At 35.5% G+C, this 21355-nt stretch overlaps 2 protein-coding genes and 1 pseudogene across 5 annotated transcripts; all 3 read left to right on the top strand.

The window, feature by feature from the left end:
* The first annotated feature begins 4667 nt into the window (after positions 1-4667).
* On the top strand, positions 4668-8980 carry LOC113712337 (immune-associated nucleotide-binding protein 9-like). 3 transcript variants are annotated; one of them, XM_072066643.1, is made up of 7 exons: positions 4668-4793; positions 5261-5512; positions 5691-5962; positions 6726-6890; positions 7015-7149; positions 7341-7384; positions 8532-8585. In XM_072066643.1, exons 2-6 carry the CDS (start codon positions 5281-5283, stop codon positions 7353-7355), a joined length of 819 nt encoding a protein of 272 aa, XP_071922744.1. In that variant the 5' UTR covers positions 4668-4793; positions 5261-5280; the 3' UTR covers positions 7356-7384; positions 8532-8585. The 3 variants fall into 3 exon arrangements, with proteins under 3 accessions (XP_071922744.1, XP_027091510.1, XP_027091511.1); XM_027235709.2 differs by lacking the exon at positions 7341-7384 and having other exon boundaries at positions 8532-8980; XM_027235710.2 differs by lacking the exons at positions 6726-6890; positions 7341-7384 and having other exon boundaries at positions 8532-8980.
* Positions 8981-10165: 1185 nt separating this feature from the next.
* LOC113712338 (immune-associated nucleotide-binding protein 9-like) lies at positions 10166-13657 on the top strand (annotated as a pseudogene).
* A 2784-nt stretch (positions 13658-16441) lies between these two features.
* On the top strand, positions 16442-20609 carry LOC113712340 (immune-associated nucleotide-binding protein 9-like). 2 transcript variants are annotated; one of them, XM_027235722.2, is made up of 6 exons: positions 16442-17097; positions 17546-17797; positions 17938-18209; positions 19077-19241; positions 19352-19477; positions 20041-20609. In XM_027235722.2, the coding sequence occupies exons 2-6, from the start codon at positions 17566-17568 to the stop codon at positions 20236-20238; spliced, it is 993 nt and encodes a 330-aa protein (XP_027091523.1). In that variant the 5' UTR covers positions 16442-17097; positions 17546-17565; the 3' UTR covers positions 20239-20609. The 2 variants fall into 2 exon arrangements, with proteins under 2 accessions (XP_027091523.1, XP_027091518.1); XM_027235717.2 differs by having other exon boundaries at positions 17520-17797.
* The last annotated feature ends 746 nt before the right edge of the window (positions 20610-21355 follow it).

The following is a 21355-nucleotide window of genomic DNA, read 5'->3' as shown; positions in this document are numbered from 1 at the left end:
TGAGCCTAATAAGTCCTAAAATTGGTTCATATTTAATTCGGACCTAATATTTAGACGTAAACTCAGCCCAGCTCAATAAAAGGATGGGCTCATCAGACTTTTTCTAGAGTTGAATAGGTCGAGTTCAGGTTGGCCCAATCCCGTTGACATTCTTATTTAAAACTCAATTGGGATTGGTTGGTAGGGTTGTCAATCAGGCTATGTGAATCGAGTTTTAACAAATCTAGATTCAACTCACTTAGTTAGTAAGACATTTGGATTTCAGGTTATGAGCATCGGACTAATACATGTTTACCTAATACTTGACTCACAATATATTTGAATTTTGAACCTAATTCAATTCAATCTAAACTCGCTTATTACTCGTTAATTTCCCTAATATAATTATTATAATCATTAAGTAATAAAGTTATTTTGAAATCTACAACATTAAAACTACCCATAAACTAGTAAAAAGTTCATTAAAAGTAAATAAATGAAAAAATTAACAATAATTGTATCCAATTCTTTTAAAATACACGGAAAATAATAGTCATTAGTCAATACACTACTAATTCTTTTTCTAAATATATTTAATGAATCTAATTCTCTTTCTGCAAATAATTAACTACACATTACATATTTAAAAATAATACATTTATAATTATATATATCAAGGTGTGCGCGTATATACATATATATATGTATGTATGTATATATAATAATAATAATAATAATAATGGGTTGGGCTTTAATGGGGTTGACGCTATAGAGGTCTAAGTTTGGCTCACATTTTAATCGAATCTCAAGCCTAGACCCAAGTTTTGCCTGACCTAGAATTACAAAAGACTCGACCCCTCTTCTTTTGGGTCAAGTGAGCCAAGATTAGGCCAATTCAGCCCTATTGATAGCCCTATTGGTTGGTCAGATCCGATCTGCTGTCCTATCTAGTTAGACCTTTAAACCTAGAATGATCAACAATGGCATTTGATCTAGTTAAACTGATGGTTGAATCAGTATAGTTTTATTTTCCATTTATCTTATTCATAATCTAGATATTAACAACTAATAATTAATATTTAATACTTAATAATGACATCAAAAATCGATTACGGTTGACCCAACGATAATTGAATTAGTGATCTCTGATCAAACAAATTTTCCGAGTCAATGAAAAGGCTGGTTTCGAAACTTCAAATTTTCTCATGAACTTTTGCTATGTAGTGGAATCCTCGCCAAGTACCCTCCTCTTCAATTATGTCTAAGGTTACAAAATTTACGGCTAACATCAGTACCAAGACGCAACCGAGAACTCATGGGACACTCAGGAAAATTTGATTTAATTAGAATTTCGATTACCCATTTAATACTATTTCATTCTAGTTTGCATCTCATTTCATTTTAAAACCCATAATATCACTATTTAAAATTTAGGAGAGTATAATGATTCAAAATCTATATAGACGCAAAAAGTATAAATTCGAAGTTGTTGACTCACTTTTGAATTTTCGCTAGCTGTCCTAAATGTGCCTAAATTCATAAAGTTAAGGACTAATCTTGCTTTAGACGAAACATTAGGGACCCAATTTAATACACCAGTCAAATATTGGGGACTAAAACTACAATTCTTTCAAAAAAAATTTTTTTTTTTATCTCAAAGTGTGAGTTAATGCTTAATGCTATCATGTTACAACTAAATTTTCTTATCAATTTTGGAATGTGAGGTAGGTTTCGTAGAATGAATTTTACATAATTTCATATTTTTAAAAGTCTAAAGGCAAGTCGCGCCATTTTTCGCGCAGGATATAGACGGTCGAGGAACTTTAGTATAATTTAAAGGAAAGAAGCAAATTGCTTTCCCAACCCAAATTAACTATAATACCAAACTTAGTTTAACTAACAAATACAATATTAATTCTTCTCTCTCGTTTCCTCTATGTTTCCATCTTTTTGTTTTCGCTCCGATTTCTTTGCCTCTTTGCAATTATTGAAGTTAAGAGCTCAATTGAGTATTTGCATCATCAGGTTCGGTCAGTTATGTTTTAAGGGTTAATTACATTTACCTCCCCTGAGGTTTGACCATATTACCAATCAATCCCTGTAATTTGGCCAAATAACAGTCTCACCCTTTGAATGATCAAACGTTTAACAAAAACCCCCTTAATGTCGAAAATGCCCTTTTTGAGGCCATATTGCATTAAAAAAAGAACATATTTTTATTTATTAACCTTCAAGTAATCCAAAAAAATAGAAAAAAGTTTTTGCTTATTATTTTATAAAAATCATATCTTTGCTTCCATAAATAGTTTTGAATCAATAATTATTTTAAATCTTAAAAATGAATATTAAAAATTAGATAAATTGAAAGAAAAATAAAAAAGAAGTAATTATTTTAAATCCTCAAGTATGGTTCGAATTTGTGGTTCAAGGCACGTTGCGGAGAGCACAAGGCATGTTTTCCTCAATTTGAACCATACTTCAGGAATTAAAATAATTTCTTCTTTTTTTATTTTTCTTTCAATTTATCTAATTTTTAATATTCATTTTTAAGATTTAAAATAATTATTGATTCAAAACTATTTATGGAAGCAAAGATATGGTTTTTATAAAATAATAAGCAAAAACTTTTTTTTATTTTTTTGGATTGCTTCAGGGTTAATAAAATAAAAATATGTTCTTTTTTTAATGCAACATGGCCTCAATAAGGGCATTTTCGGCATTAAGGGGGCTTTTGTTAAATGTTTGATCATTCAAAGGGTGAGACCGTTATTTGGACAAATTACAGGGATTGATTGGTAATATGGTCAAACCTCAGGGGAGGTAAATGTAATTAACCCATGTTTTAAATTCGCGTTACAAGTAAATCCGATACACACCTCCTTCCTGATTGATGATCAAGGACCCTTAATTTGTCTTAAAGCTATCTAGTATCAAGCTGTTTCGTCGTTCTTTAACTTCTTGATTTGTATCTAGTTATATATTTTGAATTTGACTTTATACAAGAAATGGAGAAAAGGGTGAGGATTTGAAAAGGAAAATTAAGAGACTCCAGATTTTATGCAAGAAATGGAGAAGCTGAGAGGATTTGGTAGGCAAATTAGGGATCTCACTGTCGTCTATCTAATCTCTCTACAAGCCAAGTTGGACCTTGAGGAATACTTATTCAAATTTAATTAATTATGGTGCATCATGTGACAATTAGACGTGGTGTAAAATTTAATTAGTAATGGTGCACCATGAGACCAATGACATTTGGTGTATCTTATATGGCTGAATTTTTCCATGCACCTTTTTAACTCGAGTACTCTTGTTAGGTTGCCTGGATGTTATGCCTTTTTTTTGTCCCTTTTTGTGCTTTTGGAGGGATTTGTGCTGTTGTGCTGCAAATTTGTTTTACACGTTTAAAACTTATTTGCAGACATGATTTTATTTTGTCTTGCCTGTTGATGATGTATATAGTAGCCACGATATTTGAAGAATTGAACTAACATACTTTAACAACAAAACTGGACAAAAGTTTATGTTCTTGCCTGATTCCTGATTTAATGTGCTTCTTTTTTCTGTTTTTAATTGATTTAAACTTCTTAATTTTTTCCAAAGGAAATTCTTAATTACGGATAGGAATTCAGTATCCAAGCGTCAAAAGAAATTAGTACCTAGCCATCTTACTGCAAAATTCAATGAGGAGTGGACCTATTCTTGTCTTAGATGTTTTTAATTTCTTTTGGCAGAGAAATATACATGCACTGAAAACTTTTACTCTTGCTAGAGATTCTCTAATTGCCGGGACAATGGCTGGAAGTTCAATTCATGATGATGGGGAGTTAAGTTCTCCTTCAGATGTGGTTCGGAATATCGTTCTTGTTGGGGTTGTAGGCAGAGGTAAAAGTGCAACTGGTAATAGTGTTTTCAGGAGAAAGGCATTCAAGTAAATGGCTGATCTTTCCTGTGTAACAAAAAGACTTGTGAATTACAGAGTACTATATTGGAAGATGGCTATGTCATCAATGCGATCGACACATAAACCAGGCAATTCTCATTTCTCATGGTGCTGAATTGTCATAAGAACTGAATTCCATAAATCGACGTTGTTTTTTTGGATACTTGATACAAAAGTTAAATGCTAAGTTTCATTTGCGGGGTCTGATGAACCTGATATTAGCCAAGGATGGTGTTTGTGCTGTTGATGAAAGTTTCTTGAATTTGAACTTGCCATCGATAATTGCTTGAACAAAATAGATTTACACAGAAGATGGAAATGAAATTTAACAAAGCTCCTACTCTAATTGGTGGGAAAACTAAGTGAGAATTGGATCCTAAATCTAAATCCTATCATGATCTCCATCCGCTTTACTTCCTCTCCCTGTTGCAATGCTTGAATGCTCCCCTGAACCAAAAAATAAAAAATAAAACTAAAGTGGATAGAAATTAATCATGTTCTTCTACTGATATGCAGAATTGATATTTGCCTTCCCAAAATTGTCTATATCGCATTTTTCAACGTTTTCAAATCACATAAACGGACCCATATTCCTTTCTTTCATTTCAATCATGATGATGTAAAAGGTACAGGGTGGTTTAAATTAAAAACAGGAGTATTTTCACAAAGTTAAAAAGAAAAAAAAAATTCTGTCCGCAAGTTATCCCTGCCTTTTGACCTTAGAGGAAGTTATACCTTCCTTTAGACCTTAAAGAATACAAAAGTTATCCGTGCCCGACCCCTCCTCTTTCCTTTTATTATTTATATCCAACTCTCTTATGTTCTAGTATTATGTATCTCTTGTCGTTGCAATTTCTTTACCCAAATTGAAAAGGTCAGTCCCACTTGAATTCTTGAATTTCAAGTATGATGGATCATTTCCTTCATTCTGTGGATAGCACAGATTGTATAGGAATGATCAGGCCTTTGCCTGTTACTTTGAATAATTTTGTAACTTTGCTTACTATCTATGAAATGTTGCGCGTTTGCCAAAGAAACCAAAAAGAAAAAAAAAAAGATGTTCTATTCTTTGATTATCTATTTAAAGGATTAACAGCTATTTTCAGTGAATCTGTAGGTCGTAGTTTTAGTTGTTCTACCCTAATTTTTTTTAGTACTGCATGTTTTTATTCATTTCCCCGGTACCATTTCCAGGCAATTTAGTAGTTAAATTTGCGGGGTTGGTCTGGTGCTCTCCATGGTTCGATGGATGGCTGCATGATTAAAAACCCCCTGCGACTTTAGATTTTTAACTTTTCTTCTTTTTGTGTGGCATAAGTACTTCTGGTATTGTTGTTACAGATTTTTCTGATTCCTGAGAAATGGGTGGAAGTTTTATTGATGATGATTGGGAGTCTGGTTCTGCTTCACACAGAGCCCGAACAGTCGTCTTGGTTGGGCGTACAGGAGATGGAAAAAGTGCAACCGGTAACAGTATTCTCGGAAGAAAGGCATTCAAGTCAATGAATAGTCCTGACGGCATTACCAGCACGAGTGAGCTGCAGACGGCCGTGTTGGAAGATGGTCAAATCATTAATGTGATAGACACCCCGGGTATTTCTCATCCTGACTAACTTGATTGTTTAGGCCTGCGGTAAAAAAAAAAAAAAATTGAAAAAGAAAATCAGAGTTGGAATGTTTAAGAGGAAAATTCCCTAAATAATCACAAAAACTAATATCTTGAGGACCGTTGTTCAATTTTATATGAAATGGTAAATTGATTTGATTTCAGGTTTATTTAACAAATCGGCCGAACCTCAGCTTGTTGGAAAAGAGATCGTGAGATGCATTGACATGGCAAAGGATGGCATCCACGCAGTGCTTGTAGTTGTGTCACTTAGCAGCCGAATCTCATTAGAGGAAGCAGCTACTGTTGAGACCCTGCAAAAATTATTTGGAGACAAGATTACAAAATATATGATAATGGTTTTTACTGGGGGTGATGACTTTGAAGAAGACGAAGTGAACTTTGACGATTACTTGAGTCGTTCAGAGTCCATAAAGGTAGGTGTACTATCTGACTTAGTTATATTGATGAATTTGTCATTGACTATTCTGTGGAGTGTACTCTTATGTATAAGGTCTAATTTTGTTCCATTTGCTTACGAGGTTATACCTGTGTTTCTAGAGTTAAGCCATTGATGTCAGAGATATAGATATTGCTGCTTGGTTATATATCATTTGTTTTGTGTTTTAGCTCCAGTTGTTCTTATTCCTGAATGAATTTATATTATCTTATACATATGCTCCTCTGTAAAATGTGTCATGCATTTTTACTTTCTTCCTAATGATGATGCTGCCATGAAAAATATTGGTAATAAGATCACTCAAAGAATCAAGTGTTGGTTCTCGGCTGTTTGTGCTGCAGTGAGTCTGCCAGTCATTGAAAAAGGCTAAAAGGCCCTCTTATTTTCAGTTTCATTCCACCTCCAAGCTCAACATGTCAGCAGAGGAAACGGTAAATAAAAATATGAGTTTAGGGGATAACAATTTGGCTTAATATATCCACATTCTTGAAGCTTGTAATATTACTCCCAGGGGAAAACTAACAAGAGTGGCTTAATAAGACTCCCAGTTAATGAGCTTGCAATAAAAGTTGATATACCTGAAGTATTTCCTATACAAATTTCAGAATCTTTTGAGTGGAGAATGATGAGTTTGAGATTCTCTAATTTGCTGCCATGTTCTGTTTTCCCTTGTTTTATTAATCTTTCACCTTTTTTGAAGTGGAACTGTATCATGGAAACTTATTATGGTGATGATATAGGGAATGCTTGAGATTTGCGGAAACAGGTGGGTGTTATTTGATAACAAGACAAAAAATACAGCCAAGAAAGCTGAACAACTTAAGCAACTTCTTTCCCTAGTGGATGACGTTGTCAAGAAAAATGGAGGAAAACCTTATACTAATAAGTTATTTGTCGAGTTTCAGGTAAGCGTTGGTGGCAATCCTGGAAACTTCTACCTTTTTTTTTTGGGTTCTTTTTTGAGTTAAGTCTCAGAATAAGGTTAAGTTTGGGAAACACATGACACCTGCAAAACTCTTTGTTTAACAGAAAGCAGCTGCAAAACTTCGAGATCAAGCTAAAGAGCTGAATTCTTTGGAAGGTTACTCCAAAGAGGAGAAAATTGAGCGGGAGGTGCAGATATATCAATCATATGAGGAGCATCTGGCACGAAGTACTGATATGGTAGTTTTTTTTTTCCCCGACATCTTACTTTTTTCTTGTTATTACTATATTTTTTGGTTCTTTAATTTTACTTTATATTTTTCACGTATTTAAATTTGCATACAATAAATCTAAGCATATTCCTCTGGATGTGGTTGGAGTCTCATTATACCTTCAGCTGTGATTGTGCATTTCCTTTTCCACGTTTGCAGGAAACAAGAATGTAGTAAGAGAGACCTGAAATTCAATCTGTCGTGTATGTAATTCTTCTTTTATGGCAGATTAAAAGGGAGGGGGGAGACGATGAGCAATGCAGGAGGGCTGGTTACATACACCTCTATTTTGCGAACTCTATTTCCAAGAAATATACTAATGAGTGCAATCGATTGATTATTCCTTCAATGAATTAAAACCTATCCTTTGTAAGAGCTAAAATCTGCTATCTTTGTCCATATTTGATGCTTGAATGTTGCTGCCTTCTAGAAGATATCCTAACAAAGTTTTAGGAATCTGAATATTCATTTAGATTGTCTCATGTTTTATGTGTATAGCTGGTTGAATTTTGTAGAACTTTTAATTGGTGGGTAGTGATACTGTTCTCAATATTAAGTTGTCTCTTCCTGTCGGCATGATTTCTTCATGACAATGGAGCCTTGATTGTTTCACCCTTTAAAGAACAGTTACCTGAATAACTATTGTTCTGGCGTTGGTTTAGATCAGAATTTGGCCGGATAAAAAAAGACAGTACGGTTGATTTCTTATAATCTAGATGTGGTGGCTATGTATTTAGTGAAGAAAATAAACAATGTGCTATGGGCTCTTCCTAGTATTTCCATTCACCTAGTGTGAAATGGGAACATACATGTCCTTTTTCTCCAGTGCAAAGAAAAGCATCATATACAACTTTCTTGCTGGTGACACCTTCCTGCTGGATGAGGATTTCTAGATGATCTTTTACTTAATGAGAAGAATAATACTTTCTTTATTTCTCGAGTGGAAAGAAAGGTATCATCCAAAACATTCTATACTGGATGTCTAGTAATTCTGAGATTGTGTTGTTTGATTCAGGTTCCCATTTAAACATACTTGCTGTTCTGACCCTCTTTGGTGCTTCTAGCTACACATATACTTCTTAGTTTAAGGCAGTAAATTCCACTTGGCCTGTTCTTTGTCATGATTCCAATTTGGCTATTTCTTTATGTCATAGCTATTGTTGAAGCATATTTATATCTTTTTAAGAAGTTTTATCTGATGGATGCTGTCATTTACTGAGGCTTGGTGCCATTTATCAGTTGTATTTTCTATCCATGGCAAACGAAGGTGCTAAGCTGTAAACTTAATTAGCAGAACCTATCAAGAATATTTATCAGTAGTTTTTTCTTTGTCTTAATTTTGTTGTACAGGTTGAGACAAAGCTTAGGGAGGCAACACATGAACTTGAACAGCAATTGGCAGAAGAGCAAGATGCTCGCTTAAAAGCAGAGCAAACTGTGCGAGAAACTCTAGCGAAATCAGATAATGAGATCTGTAAATTGAGACAGAATTTAGAGACGAGCCAAAGGCTGGCTGAGCAGCTCAAAAAGTTTGGTAAAAATTTGGGTTGTCATATTATGTGACTGGATATTCTAGATACTGTACATCTGGGGGGCGACTAAATGCATATTCTGGGAAGCTAAAATTTACTGTTACACATTATTAGTTTATGGCACTGAAGTTTGCAACTTAGCTGTGCCCATCTTCATGGAACTGTGGTGGTTCGATCTGTTGTCTTATCATCGCCTATGCGTGTTTTGTCCATCATTGTGGTATTTTGTTATATAGTGGAATCCTTGCTCTACTTGGCATTTCCAAACCATCTCATGTTAGCTGAATTGATGATAAAGACGATCAGTTTCTCGTAGAAGGTCGCACGTTCAAATTCTCCATTTTCGGTGTGAGTATCGGGTTGGAGAGTAATCTATTGTAAGTACCTTTTCTAAGTGATCATTTATGGTTTCAAAGACATGTTCTGAGTCGTACCGATGAATAACTAAAGTCGAAACTGTCCAAACTTTTCATAATAATAATAATAAATTAGCTTCAGTAAATTTTTTTGCAGCGATGATTATATTTTGTGTTGCCTGTTGGTCGAAAATTGAGGTAACATACCCTATCAAAACTAGACAAAAATATATGCTCCTGCTTTTTCAATAAATTAGTCACCGAACGTTAGTGTGCTCCTTTGTCCTATTGCAAAGTTGTATGAGGAATGGACCCATTCTTGTCTTGGAAGTTTTCAAAATTTTCAGCAGAAATATGCATATATTGAAGAAAACTTTTACTCTTGTTAGAGGTGATCTGATTCGCAGGACAATGGATGGAAGTGCTTATCATGACGATGGAGAGTTCAGTTCTCCTTCCTTGATGGGGTTTGAAACACGCGCCTAAATTTAACTAATCAGAATTGCTTCTTGTCTTTCCTTGATCAGTTCAAGGACTGAAATATCGTAATGATAAGGAAATAGATGGTGAAAGATGTCGATGAAAGTTTCTTGGATTTGAACTTGCCATCCATTTCGGTAAAAAAAAAAAAAAATTAAACATGGCTGATAATTCCTTGAACAAAATAGATTTACACAAAAGATGGAAATGAAATTCAACAAAGTTCCTATTCTAATTGTTAGAAAACTAACAGTGAGAATTGGATACTGAATCTAAGTCCTTTCACGACCTCCATCCCCATCCTGGCCTGTTGAAATGCTTGAATTCTCCCATGAACCAAATAATAGATAAATAAAGTGGATGGGAATTAATTAATCTGTTCTTCAACTAACCTGGAGAATTGATATTAGCCCTCCAAAAAAAAATTGTTTGTATCACCCTTTTCAACGTTTACTGATCACATAAACGGACCCATATTCCTTTCTTTCATTCCAATCACGATCATATTCCTTTCTTTCATTCCAATCACGATCATATTCCTCTCTTTCATTCCAATCATCACGATCATATACCTATCTTTGATTCCAATCACGATGATATAGAAGATATGGGGTAGTTTAAATTAAAAGTTAAGTTCACAAGTTATCCCTGCCTTTCGACCTTAAAGGAAGTTATCCCTGTGCCTTTAGACCTTGAAGAATACAAAAGTTATCCATGCCCGACCCCTCCTTGTCCCCTCCATTATTTATATCCAACTCACTCGTGTTCTCGTATTATCTATCTCTTGTCGCTGCAATTTCTTTATCCAAATTCAAAGGTCAGTCCCACTTGAATTCTTGAATTTCAAGTATGATGGGTCATTTCCATCCTTCTGTGGATAGCACAGATTGTATAGGAATGATAAAGCCTTTGCCTGTTACTTATACATAATTTTGTAACTTTGTTTACTATCTACAAAAATGTCGCTGGTTTGCCAAAAAAAAAAAAGGGAGGGAGAGAGAGAGAGGTATTATATTCTTTGATTATCTGTTTATAGGAATAACAGCTATTTTCAGTCAATCTGTAAGTAGTAGTATTAGTCCATGTTTTTATTTCATTTCCCTGGTACTGTTTCCGGGCAATTAAGTGGTTAAATTTGCGGGGTTGGGATGCTCCTCTCCTTGGTTCGATGGATGGCGGCATGACAAAAACCCCCTTGTGACTTTTGATATTTAACTTTTCTTCTTTTTTGTGTGACAGAAGTACTTTGGATATTACTGTTGCAGATTTTTCTGATTCCTGAGAAATGGGTGGAAGTTTCATTTCTGACAACCGCGAGTTTGATTCTGCTTCAAATAAAGTCCGAACAGTCGTTCTGGTTGGGCGTACAGGCAATGGAAAAAGTGCAACTGGTAACAGTATTCTTGGAAGAAGGGCATTCAAGTCAATGAGTAGTTTGATGGCGTTACCAAAACTACAGAGCTACAGAGGACCGTGTTGGAAGATGGCCAAGTCCTTAATGTGATAGACACCCCTGGTATTTTTCATTGATTATGTCTGCGGCAAAATTAGAATTGGAATGTTTAAGAGGAAAATTTTCCAAAATATTCACAAAAATAAATATCTAGAGGACTTTTGCACAATTTTTTATGAAATGTTAAATTGATTTGCTTTCAGGGTTGTTTGACAAAGCTGCTGAACCTCAGTTTGTTGAAAAAGAGATTGTGAGATGCGTCGGCATGGCAAAGGATGGCATCCACGCAGTCCTTGTAGTCGTGTCACTTAGAAGCCGAGTCTCAATGGAGGAAGCAGCTGCTATTGAGACCTTACAAAAAATTTTTGGAGACAAGATTGCAGAATATATGATATTGGTTTTCACAGGGGGTGATGAACTTGAAGACGAGGAAGTGAGTTTTGACGATTACTTGAGTCGTTCAGAGTCCATAAAGGTAGGTGTACTGTCTGACTTAGTTATATCGATGAATTTGTCTTTGACTATTCTGTGGAGGTGTACTTTATGTATAAGGTCTAATTTTGTTCTATTTGGTTATGAGGTTATACCTGTGTTTCTAGAGTTATGCCTCTTGGTTATGTATCATCTGTTCTGTGTTTTTAGCTTCAATTGTTCTTATTCCTGAAAGAATTCAATTATCTTGTATCCATTCTCCTCTCTAAAATGTGTCATGCATATTAACTCTCTTCCTAATGATGATATATGCTGACATGAAAAATAAGATCACTCAAAGAATCAAGAATTTGATTTCTTCTGTTTGTGCTGCAGTGTGAGTCAGCTAGTTATTAAGAAAAGTAAAAAGGACCGCCAGGTTTCAGTTTCATTCCACCTCCATGCTCAACATGTCAGCAGAGCAAAGGGAAGATAAAAATATGATCTTAGGGGATAACAGTTTGGCTTAATATCTCCTCATTCTTGAAGCTTAACATTACTCCCATGGGAAAACTAACAAAAGTGGAGGACAATTTATCAAGGGGTGGAATGACTTTTTGCGGTCTAGATTTTTCATAAGGTCTCAAACTTGAGCATTTGCAACTATTCTTGCATTCGATGAAAGACTCTCAACATGTGTGCCAGTTAATTTGCAATACAAGTTGACATTTTCCAATGCAATTTTCAGAATCTTTTGAGTGGAGAATGATGAGTTTGCACCATGATATGTTTTGCCCTTGTATTACTAATCTCTCATCCTTTTTGAAGTTGAACTGTGCAATTGAAACTTGTTATGGTGATGATATAGGGAATGCTTAAGCTTTGTGGGAACAGGCGGGTATTGTTTGATAACAGGACCAAAAATGCAGCCAAGAAAGCTGAACAGCTTAAGCAACTTCTTTTCCTAGTGGACGACGTTGTCGTGAAAAATGGAGGCAAACCTTATACAAATGAGTTATTTGATGAGTTCAAGGTAAGCCGTGGGGGCAATCCAAGAAGCCTTTTTTTTTTTTTTTCAATCTCAGGATATGCTTAAGTTTGGGAAACACATGACACCTGCAAAATTCCTTATTTAACAGAAAGCAGCTGCAAAACTTCGTGATGAAGCTAAAGAGCTGAATTCTTTGTCCAAAGAGGAGAAAATTGAGCGGGAGATGCAGATATATCAATCATATGAGGAGCATCTGAAACGAATTACTGACATGGTAACTGTTCTTTTCCGACGCGTTTCTTTTTTCGTTTTCATTACTCCATTTTTCTCTTCTGTTAATTTCAGTTTGCACACCATATGCCTTTCAACCTTCAGATGTAATTATGCATTTCCTTTCCCGCTTTTGTAGTAAACAAGCGTGTAATAAGGAAGCCCTGAAATTGTAGCTGTCTTGTGTGTAATTCTTCTTTTACCTTTCGGTGGATTAATGGGGGGAATGGAACAACGATGCAGGAGGGCAGACCGCATGCACCCTTATTTTTTGAACCCTATTTCTAAGAAATATATTTTGCATGCAAACGATAGATAAGATTTGCCTATCATTTTAATTTAAACGTCTCAAGCATTGCTGAAGTCCTTCAATTAAATAAAACCTATTCATTGCAGCAGCTAAAATTTGCTACCCTTCTTTGTATTTGATGCTTGATTGTTGGAATACTCAAATCAGTACTGCTACAGTCTGTTGCCTTCTAATAGTTGGACGGATACTTTCGAAAACATTTCATTACCGTCTTGCTCTTATTGTACAGGTTGAGAAAATGATCACGGACACAAGACGTAGACTTGAACAGCAACTGAAAGATGAGAAAGATGCTCGGCTGAGAGCAGAGGCAGCTGCCCGAGAAGCTCTATTGAAATCAGATGAGGAGATACGCATCCTTAGAAAGAGTTTAGCGGAAAGCCAAAAGGAGATTCAGCGGCTTAAAGACAAAGAATGTCTAATTTTATGACTGAATATACATCTGCAGGGACGCTGCTGAATGCACTTTCTGGATAAATTAAACTTACGTATTATTGTTTGTGGTGCAGAAAGTTCTAAATGCACTTTCTGGAGAACTAAATTTACACATTATATATAGTTTATGGTGCAGAAAGTGCATTTATATATAGTTTATGGTGCAGAAAGTGCTAAATGCACTTTCTGGAAAACTGTTACACATTATAATGTTTATGGCACTGAAGTTTGCAGCTTAGCTTTGTGCATTGCGGTCCTGTCGCCTACTTCACTACCTATAGCTTATCTTGATGAACTTGTGCTACATAGTGGAATTCACGGCATAATCTTTTGTTGTATAGTTGAATCCATTGCATATTCGACACTTGTAAGGGTTGCGGTGGCTTTTTTTTTTTTTAAATGTAAGTAAAAAAGTTCGAATCCGAGACCTCTCACTTATAGTTCCTCCCCTTAAACCACGTAATCCATCCCTACTCTCTTTGACAATTGTAGGAGACACGGGCTACATGGCTGGTGTGGTAGGGTACAAATGTCATTGCATCAGCTACGAGACCATGACAATACTCTAACTACTCTTCAGGAAGATTTCAAAACAAAAAATTTGTGAACAAAACACCAAAACTACTTCAATTATAATCATTATAGGTGTTTTTGAAGTGTGTTAGTGTAGTATTATATTTGAAAAACTTGTGTCTAAAAAACACTCCAATCCAAACCGAGCCTATTTTATTAAATTCATCCAAAATCAACGCGATCAATTCGAAATTCTGGATGATGCCATTTCAGAGTCTCCAATCTTTGCATATCCTGGCGCCGTAACTCCACTGGAGGGAGATACAAATAGCAACCATGCATTGACTTCCAGGCTTCCCAAAGTGCCAAAAAAAAAGGATGTTGCTTTCCTACACATATTTTTCTCACGAATGTCCTGATCGGTCAATAGACACAATTTACCTTGGAGATTTTCTCAATTTCATTTTAGTTTTCCAAAAACTAATTCCAGGGCAATCCCATTCTGCAACGGATTCACTTGTGCAAATTACTCTTCTACCCTCCAAACAAAAAAAAGGGAAAAAATTGAACACAAACAGCTCATAAATTTCATATTGCTTTCGTGCAAGTATTTTTCTAAAAATTGTCCCGAATTGGTCAATAGAAACAAATTACCTTAGGGATTTTTTTCATTTTCATTTTAGCTTTCCAAAAGAAAAAAATTGATTCTAGGGCAATCCCATTCCACAACGGCTTCACATGTGCAAATTATTCTTGTACCGTTCAAATTATAAGTCATGTTTCTTGCTGTCCATAGAATCAAAATTTGAATATGGTTTTCTTAGATATTAAATACTTGATGACGTTGACGGCAATACCAACCGGACTTCGGGATTAAGAGTTAGAGTTTTTGGTAACTATTTCCCTTGCCTTTTAAGGGTAAATTATATATAAACCTTTTGTAGTTTTGCAGAATGTCGGATGACCTCTTTAAGGTTTCAAAATAGCCATATAATCCTCTTGTAGTTTTATGTAAAGCGAAAAATGGATGAAATATACAATCAGTTACGACGGTTACGTGAGACGCGCTTCAAAAGGGTGTGTGGTAAAATTATAATATCCACTAAACCCCTATGGTTTTGCATAAATATCCACTTTATCCTTTGTGATTTTTGCATTTATTCACATAATTCCCTGCTATTTTATATAAGGTGATTAAGTCGATATTTCATTTTACATTTAAGTAAGGGCACTATTAGTATTTCACCTTTTCGTCAAATTTCCATTTTGCACAAAATTGCAGGGGGTCATCATCTATTGCTGCATGACCTCCTAACATTTTAAAATATTAGGAGTTCACATAACGATAAATGAAACTTTGTAATTTACCATTTTCTAAGAAGACGGACGAGTCAATATAATTAAGATTATTTTCCTAACTTAGATTTATCTCGGATAGGTTAATGGACTTTGGATTACCAAATAGGAGTACCAAACCTGTAGCAGAATGCCCTTCTCTAAAAATAAAGGGTAAATAACCCCTATATAGTTTCATCTATTGCCACATGAAACCCTTAACATTTCAAAATGTCCACTTCACCCTCATATGATTTTATGTAAAATGGAAACTTGATGGAAAATAGGCTGTGTAACGTCATTAATTAAAATACTAATAGTACTCTTACTTAAATGCTAAATCAATCAATGCTTATCTACCTCGTATAAAAGTATAGAGGAATTACGTGAATATATACAAAAATCACACGGGTTTAAAGTAGATTTTTATAAAATCATGAGGGGTTACATGGAGATTAAGATTTTATCACATGCATTCTTAAAGCGAGTTTGGTATAAATGCCATAATTGATTACACATTCCATTTTTCACATTATGTAAAATTATAGGGGATTATGTGGCAATTTTGAAACCTTAAGAGGGTCATTGGCATTATATAAAATCACAAGGGATTATAATTAATTTATCCAAAAATAAATAACTTAGAGTTTTTTTCGATGGCTTTCCTCTATTGACCAAAATTTTCACATTCTCTCAATCTCGGTGTGTATTTGTAAGTCTTGAAGTTAGAGACAAACTCAGCAGCAAATAATTATATTAAACACCAAAAAGCTGGATTTTCATTACTTCTCATTCTTTCTTTTGAAAAGCATCACTTTTCGTAAATATAGCATTCAATATAGAGTTAATTTTGTATACATTGAAAGTAAGTGTATATATTATCACAACTAAATACATTAGATTTCAAATTCAAATTCAAATTAGTTATCATGCATTCAAATCAATATATAGAAAATTAATCCAAAATTGTAAGAAACAACAAAAAATAGAGATGACGGAAACTTCATTAATTGATCCTAGACGAAGATTAAAGCAATTGAAGGGTACTTAATTTTATGTATACATCATGCAAGTAAAAGCAGGAAAATGTCATGCGAGTAACAATGATGGACATTGCGGTGAATTAATGACACAATTTCTTATACACTATAAAGCAATTTCCAAGAATTCCGAGCTAAACTTTGCTGTAAATTCTGAATGCAAAATTCAATCCAGGCTTATGGATTCCTCACTAATTTTCTCTTCCTCCTCACTCTTTTGCTTTTGCTGCTGAACAGAGACTATACTCAATCGTCACCTTCCTCATCGGAAACTCCCTCTACAACCGGTGCTTATTCCTCGGTATCTTCTTCGCCTTCTTCTGCTTCTTCCAATTTCTCCTTCCTGGTGGCCGCCTCCTCCTTTTGTGCAGCCTTCTCAGCCTCCAAAAGTGGGACACAATAATCAGGATCAGCTCTCAAGCACCTCTTCAACATCGTACCAATATTAAAGCACTTGATTAATTCTACAGCATCTATTCCCTCCTCCATTCCTTTTTCTGCAAATTCCTCCATACAGTTTCTCCATCTTCAATAAATATGCCAAAGAACTCGTTGTCTTCATCACTAGGCAAACCCCGCAAAAACCTCCTCCTCTTCTTCTTCTTCTACTTCACAAGTTATCCCTGCCTTTCGACCTTAAAGGAAGTTATCCCTGCCTTTAGACCTTGAAGAATACAAAAGTTATCCATGCCCGACCCCTCCTTGTCCCCTCCATTATTTATATCCAACTCACTCGTGTTCTCGTATTATCTATCTCTTGTCGCTGCAATTTCTTTATCCAAATTCAAAGGTCAGTCCCACTTGAATTCTTGAATTTCAAGTATGATGGGTCATTTCCATCCTTCTGTGGATAGCACAGATTGTATAGGAATGATAAAGCCTTTGCCTGTTACTTATACATAATTTTGTAACTTTGTTTACTATCTACAAAAATGTCGCTGGTTTGCCAAAAAAAAAAAAGGGAGGGAGAGAGAGAGAGGTATTATATTCTTTGATTATCTGTTTATAGGAATAACAGCTATTTTCAGTCAATCTGTAAGTAGTAGTATTAGTCCATGTTTTTATTTCATTTCCCTGGTACTGTTTCCGGGCAATTAAGTGGTTAAATTTGCGGGGTTGGGATGCTCCTCTCCTTGGTTCGATGGATGGCGGCATGACAAAAACCCCCTTGTGACTTTTGATATTTAACTTTTCTTCTTTTTTGTGTGACAGAAGTACTTTGGATATTACTGTTGCAGATTTTTCTGATTCCTGAGAAATGGGTGGAAGTTTCATTTCTGACAACCGCGAGTTTGATTCTGCTTCAAATAAAGTCCGAACAGTCGTTCTGGTTGGGCGTACAGGCAATGGAAAAAGTGCAACTGGTAACAGTATTCTTGGAAGAAGGGCATTCAAGTCAATGAGTAGTTTTGATGGCGTTACCAAAACTACAGAGCTACAGAGGACCGTGTTGGAAGATGGCCAAGTCCTTAATGTGATAGACACCCCTGGTATTTTTCATTGATTATGTCTGCGGCAAAATTAGAATTGGAATGTTTAAGAGGAAAATTTTCCAAAATATTCACAAAAATAAATATCTAGAGGACTTTTGCACAATTTTTTATGAAATGTTAAATTGATTTGCTTTCAGGGTTGTTTGACAAAGCTGCTGAACCTCAGTTTGTTGAAAAAGAGATTGTGAGATGCATCGGAATGGCAAAGGATGGCATCCACGCAGTCCTTGTAGTCGTGTCACTTAGAAGCCGAGTCTCAATGGAGGAAGCAGCTGCTATTGAGACCTTACAAAAAATTTTTGGAGACAAGATTGCAGAATATATGATATTGGTTTTCACAGGGGGTGATGAACTTGAAAACGAGGAAGTGAATTTTGACGATTACTTGAGTCGTTCAGAGTCCATAAAGGTAGGTGTACTGTCTGACTTAGTTATATCGATGAATTTGTCATTGACTATTCTGTGGAGGTGTACTTTATGTATAAGGTCTAATTTTGTTCTATTTGGTTATGAGGTTATACCTGTGTTTCTAGAGTTATGCCTTTGATATCTGACATATAGATAATGCCTCTTGGTTATATATCATCTGTTCTGTGTTTTTAGCTTCAGTTGTTCTTATTCCTGAAAGAATTCAATTATCTTATACCCATGCTCCTCTCTAAAATGTTTCACGCATATTAACTCTCTTCCTAATGATGATATATGCTGACATGAAAAAAATCGTTAATAAGATCACTCAAAGTATCAAGAATTTGATCTCTTCTGTTTGTGCTGCAGTGAGTCAGCTAGTTATTAAGAAAAGCAAAAAGGACCGCCCAGTTTCAGTTTCATTCCACCTCCATGCTCAACATGTCAGCAGAGGAAAGGGAAGCTAAAAATATGATCGTAGGGGATAACAGTTTGGCTTAATATCTCCTCACCTTGAAGCTTAACATTACTCCCATGGGAAAACTAACAAAAGTGGAGGATAATTTATCAAGGGGTGAAATGACTTTGTGCGGTCTAGATTTTTCATAAGGTCTCAAACTTGAGCATTTGCAACTATTCTTGCATTCGATGAAAGACTCTGATCAACATGTGTGCCAGTTAATTTGCAACACAAGCTGACATTTTTCAATGCCAATTTCAGAATCTTTTGAGTGGAGAATGATGAGTTTTGAGTGAATGTCTTCTCTAATTTGCACCATGATATGTTTTGCCCTTGTATTACTAATCAATCTCTCATCCTTTTTGAATTTGAACTGTGCAATTGAAACTTATTATGGTGGTGATATAGGGAATGCTTAAGCATTGTGGGAACAGGCGGGTGTTATTTGATAACAGGACAAAAAATGCAGCCAAGAAAGCTGAACAGCTTAAGCAACTTCTTTTCCTAGTTGACGACGTTGTCGTGAAAAATGGAGCAAAACCTTATACTAATGAGTTGTTTGATGAGTTCAAGGTAAGCCGTGGGTGCAATCCGATCGAGAAACATTTTTTTTTTCCTTTTTTTTTTCAATCTCAGGATATGCTTGAGTTTGGGAAACACCTGCAAAATTCCTTATTTAACAGAAAGCAGCTGCAAAACTTCGTGATCAAGCTAAAGGGCTGAATTCTTTGTCCAAAGAGGAGAAAATTGAGCGGGAGGTGCAGATATATCAATCATATGAGGAGCATCTGAAACGAATTACCGATATGGTAGTTGTTCCTTTCCGACGCGTTTCTTTTTTGTTTTCATTACTCTATTTTTCTCTTCCTTTAATTTCATTTTGCACACCATATATCTAAACATCATATGCCTCTCAACCTTCAGATGTAATTATGCATTTCCTTTCCCGCTTTTGTGGTAAACAAGCGCGTAATAAGGAAGGCCTGAAATTGAATGTGTCTTGTGTGTGATTCTTCCTTAACCTTTCGGTGGATTAATGGGGGGAATGGAACAACGATGCAGGAGGGCAGACTGCATACACCCTTATTTTTTGAACCCTATTTCTAAGAAATATAGTTATGCATGCAAACGATAGATAAGATTTGCCTATCATTTGTATTTAAACGTCTCAAGCATTGCTGAAGTCCTTCAATTAAATAAAACCTATTCATTGTAGCAGCTAAAATTTGCTACCCTTCTTTGTATTTGATGCTTGATTGTTGGAATACTCAAATCGGTACTGCTAATCAGTACTGCTACAGTTTGTTGCCTTCTAATAGTTGGACGGATACTTTCGAAAACATTTCATTACTGTCTTGCTCTTATTGTACAGGTTGAGAAAATGATCACGGATACAAGACGTAGACTTGAACAGCAATTGAAAGATGAAAAAGATGCTCGGCTGAGAGCAGAGGCAGCTGCTCGAGAAGCTCTATTGAAATCAGATGAGGAGATAAGCGACCTTAGAAAGCGTTTAGCGGCAAGCCAAAAGGAGCGTAGCCCGTGGTCGTGGATATGCCCAAATTTATGACTGAATATACATCTGCGGGGAGGGTGCTAAATGCAACTTCCTGGAAAACTAAACTTACACATTCATTATAGTTTATGGTGCGGAAAGTGCTGAATGCACTTTCTGGATAAATTAAACTTACATATTACTGTTTGTGGTGCAGAAAGTTCTAAATGCACTTTCTGGAGAACTAAACTTACACATTATATATAGTTTATGGTGCAGAAAGTGCAGCTAAATGCACTTTCTGGAAAACTAAATTTACACATTATAATGTTTATGGTACTGAAGTTTGCAGCTTGGCTTTGTGCATTGTGGTCCTGTCGCCTACTTCATTACCTATAGCTTATCTTGATGAACTTTTTCTATATAGTGGAATTCACTGCATAATCTTTTGCTGTATAGTTGAATCCATTGCATATTTGACACTTGTAGGGGTTGCGGTGGCATTTTTTTTCTTATTTTTTTTTAAGTGTAAATGAGAAGGTTCGAATCCGAGACCTCTCACTTATACTGTCTTTCCTTAAACCGCTCAATCTATCCCTCCTCTCTCTGACAATTGTAGGAGACAGGCTACATGGCTGGTGTGGTAGGGTACAAATGTCATTGCATCAGCTACGAGACCATGACAATACTCTAACTACTCTTCAGGAAGATTTCAAAACAAAAAATTTGTGAACAAAACACCAAAACTACTTCAATTATAATCATTATAGGTGTTTTTGAAGTGTGTTAGTGTAGTATTATATTTGAAAAACTTGTGTCTAAAAAACACTCCAATCCAAACCGAGCCTATTTTATTAAATTCATCCAAAATCAACGCGATCAATTCGAAATTCTGGATGATGCCATTTCAGAGTCTCCAATCTTTGCATATCCTGGCGCCGTAACTCCACTGGAGGGAGATACAAATAGCAACCATGCATTGACTTCCAGGCTTCCCAAAGTGCCAAAAAAAAAGGATGTTGCTTTCCTACACATATTTTTCTCACGAATGTCCTGATCGGTCAATAGACACAATTTACCTTGGAGATTTTCTCAATTTCATTTTAGTTTTCCAAAAACTAATTCCAGGGCAATCCCATTCTGCAACGGATTCACTTGTGCAAATTACTCTTCTACCCTCCAAACAAAAAAA

Source organism: Coffea arabica, chromosome 10e (assembly GCF_036785885.1).
Source record: "Coffea arabica cultivar ET-39 chromosome 10e, Coffea Arabica ET-39 HiFi, whole genome shotgun sequence".
Taxonomy (NCBI): Eukaryota; Viridiplantae; Streptophyta; class Magnoliopsida; order Gentianales; family Rubiaceae; genus Coffea; species Coffea arabica.
This window is presented reverse-complemented; position numbering and strand designations above follow the sequence as displayed.

Excerpts from the sequence above, each read along its gene's own strand:
- LOC113712337 (XM_027235709.2), top strand. The coding sequence starts at position 5,281 with ATGGGTGGAAGTTTTATTGATGATGATTGGGAGTCTGGTTCTGCTTCA. Across the intron at positions 5,963-6,725 it reads GTCGTTCAGAGTCCATAAAG|GGAATGCTTGAGATTTGCGG; the intron begins GTAGGTGTACTA and ends GTGATGATATAG. Across the intron at positions 6,891-7,014 it reads AGTTATTTGTCGAGTTTCAG|AAAGCAGCTGCAAAACTTCG; the intron begins GTAAGCGTTGGT and ends TTTGTTTAACAG.
- LOC113712340 (XM_027235722.2), top strand. The coding sequence starts at position 17,566 with ATGGGTGGAAGTTTCATTTCTGACAACCGCGAGTTTGATTCTGCTTCA. Across the intron at positions 18,210-19,076 it reads GTCGTTCAGAGTCCATAAAG|GGAATGCTTAAGCATTGTGG; the intron begins GTAGGTGTACTG and ends GTGGTGATATAG. Across the intron at positions 19,242-19,351 it reads AGTTGTTTGATGAGTTCAAG|AAAGCAGCTGCAAAACTTCG; the intron begins GTAAGCCGTGGG and ends CTTATTTAACAG.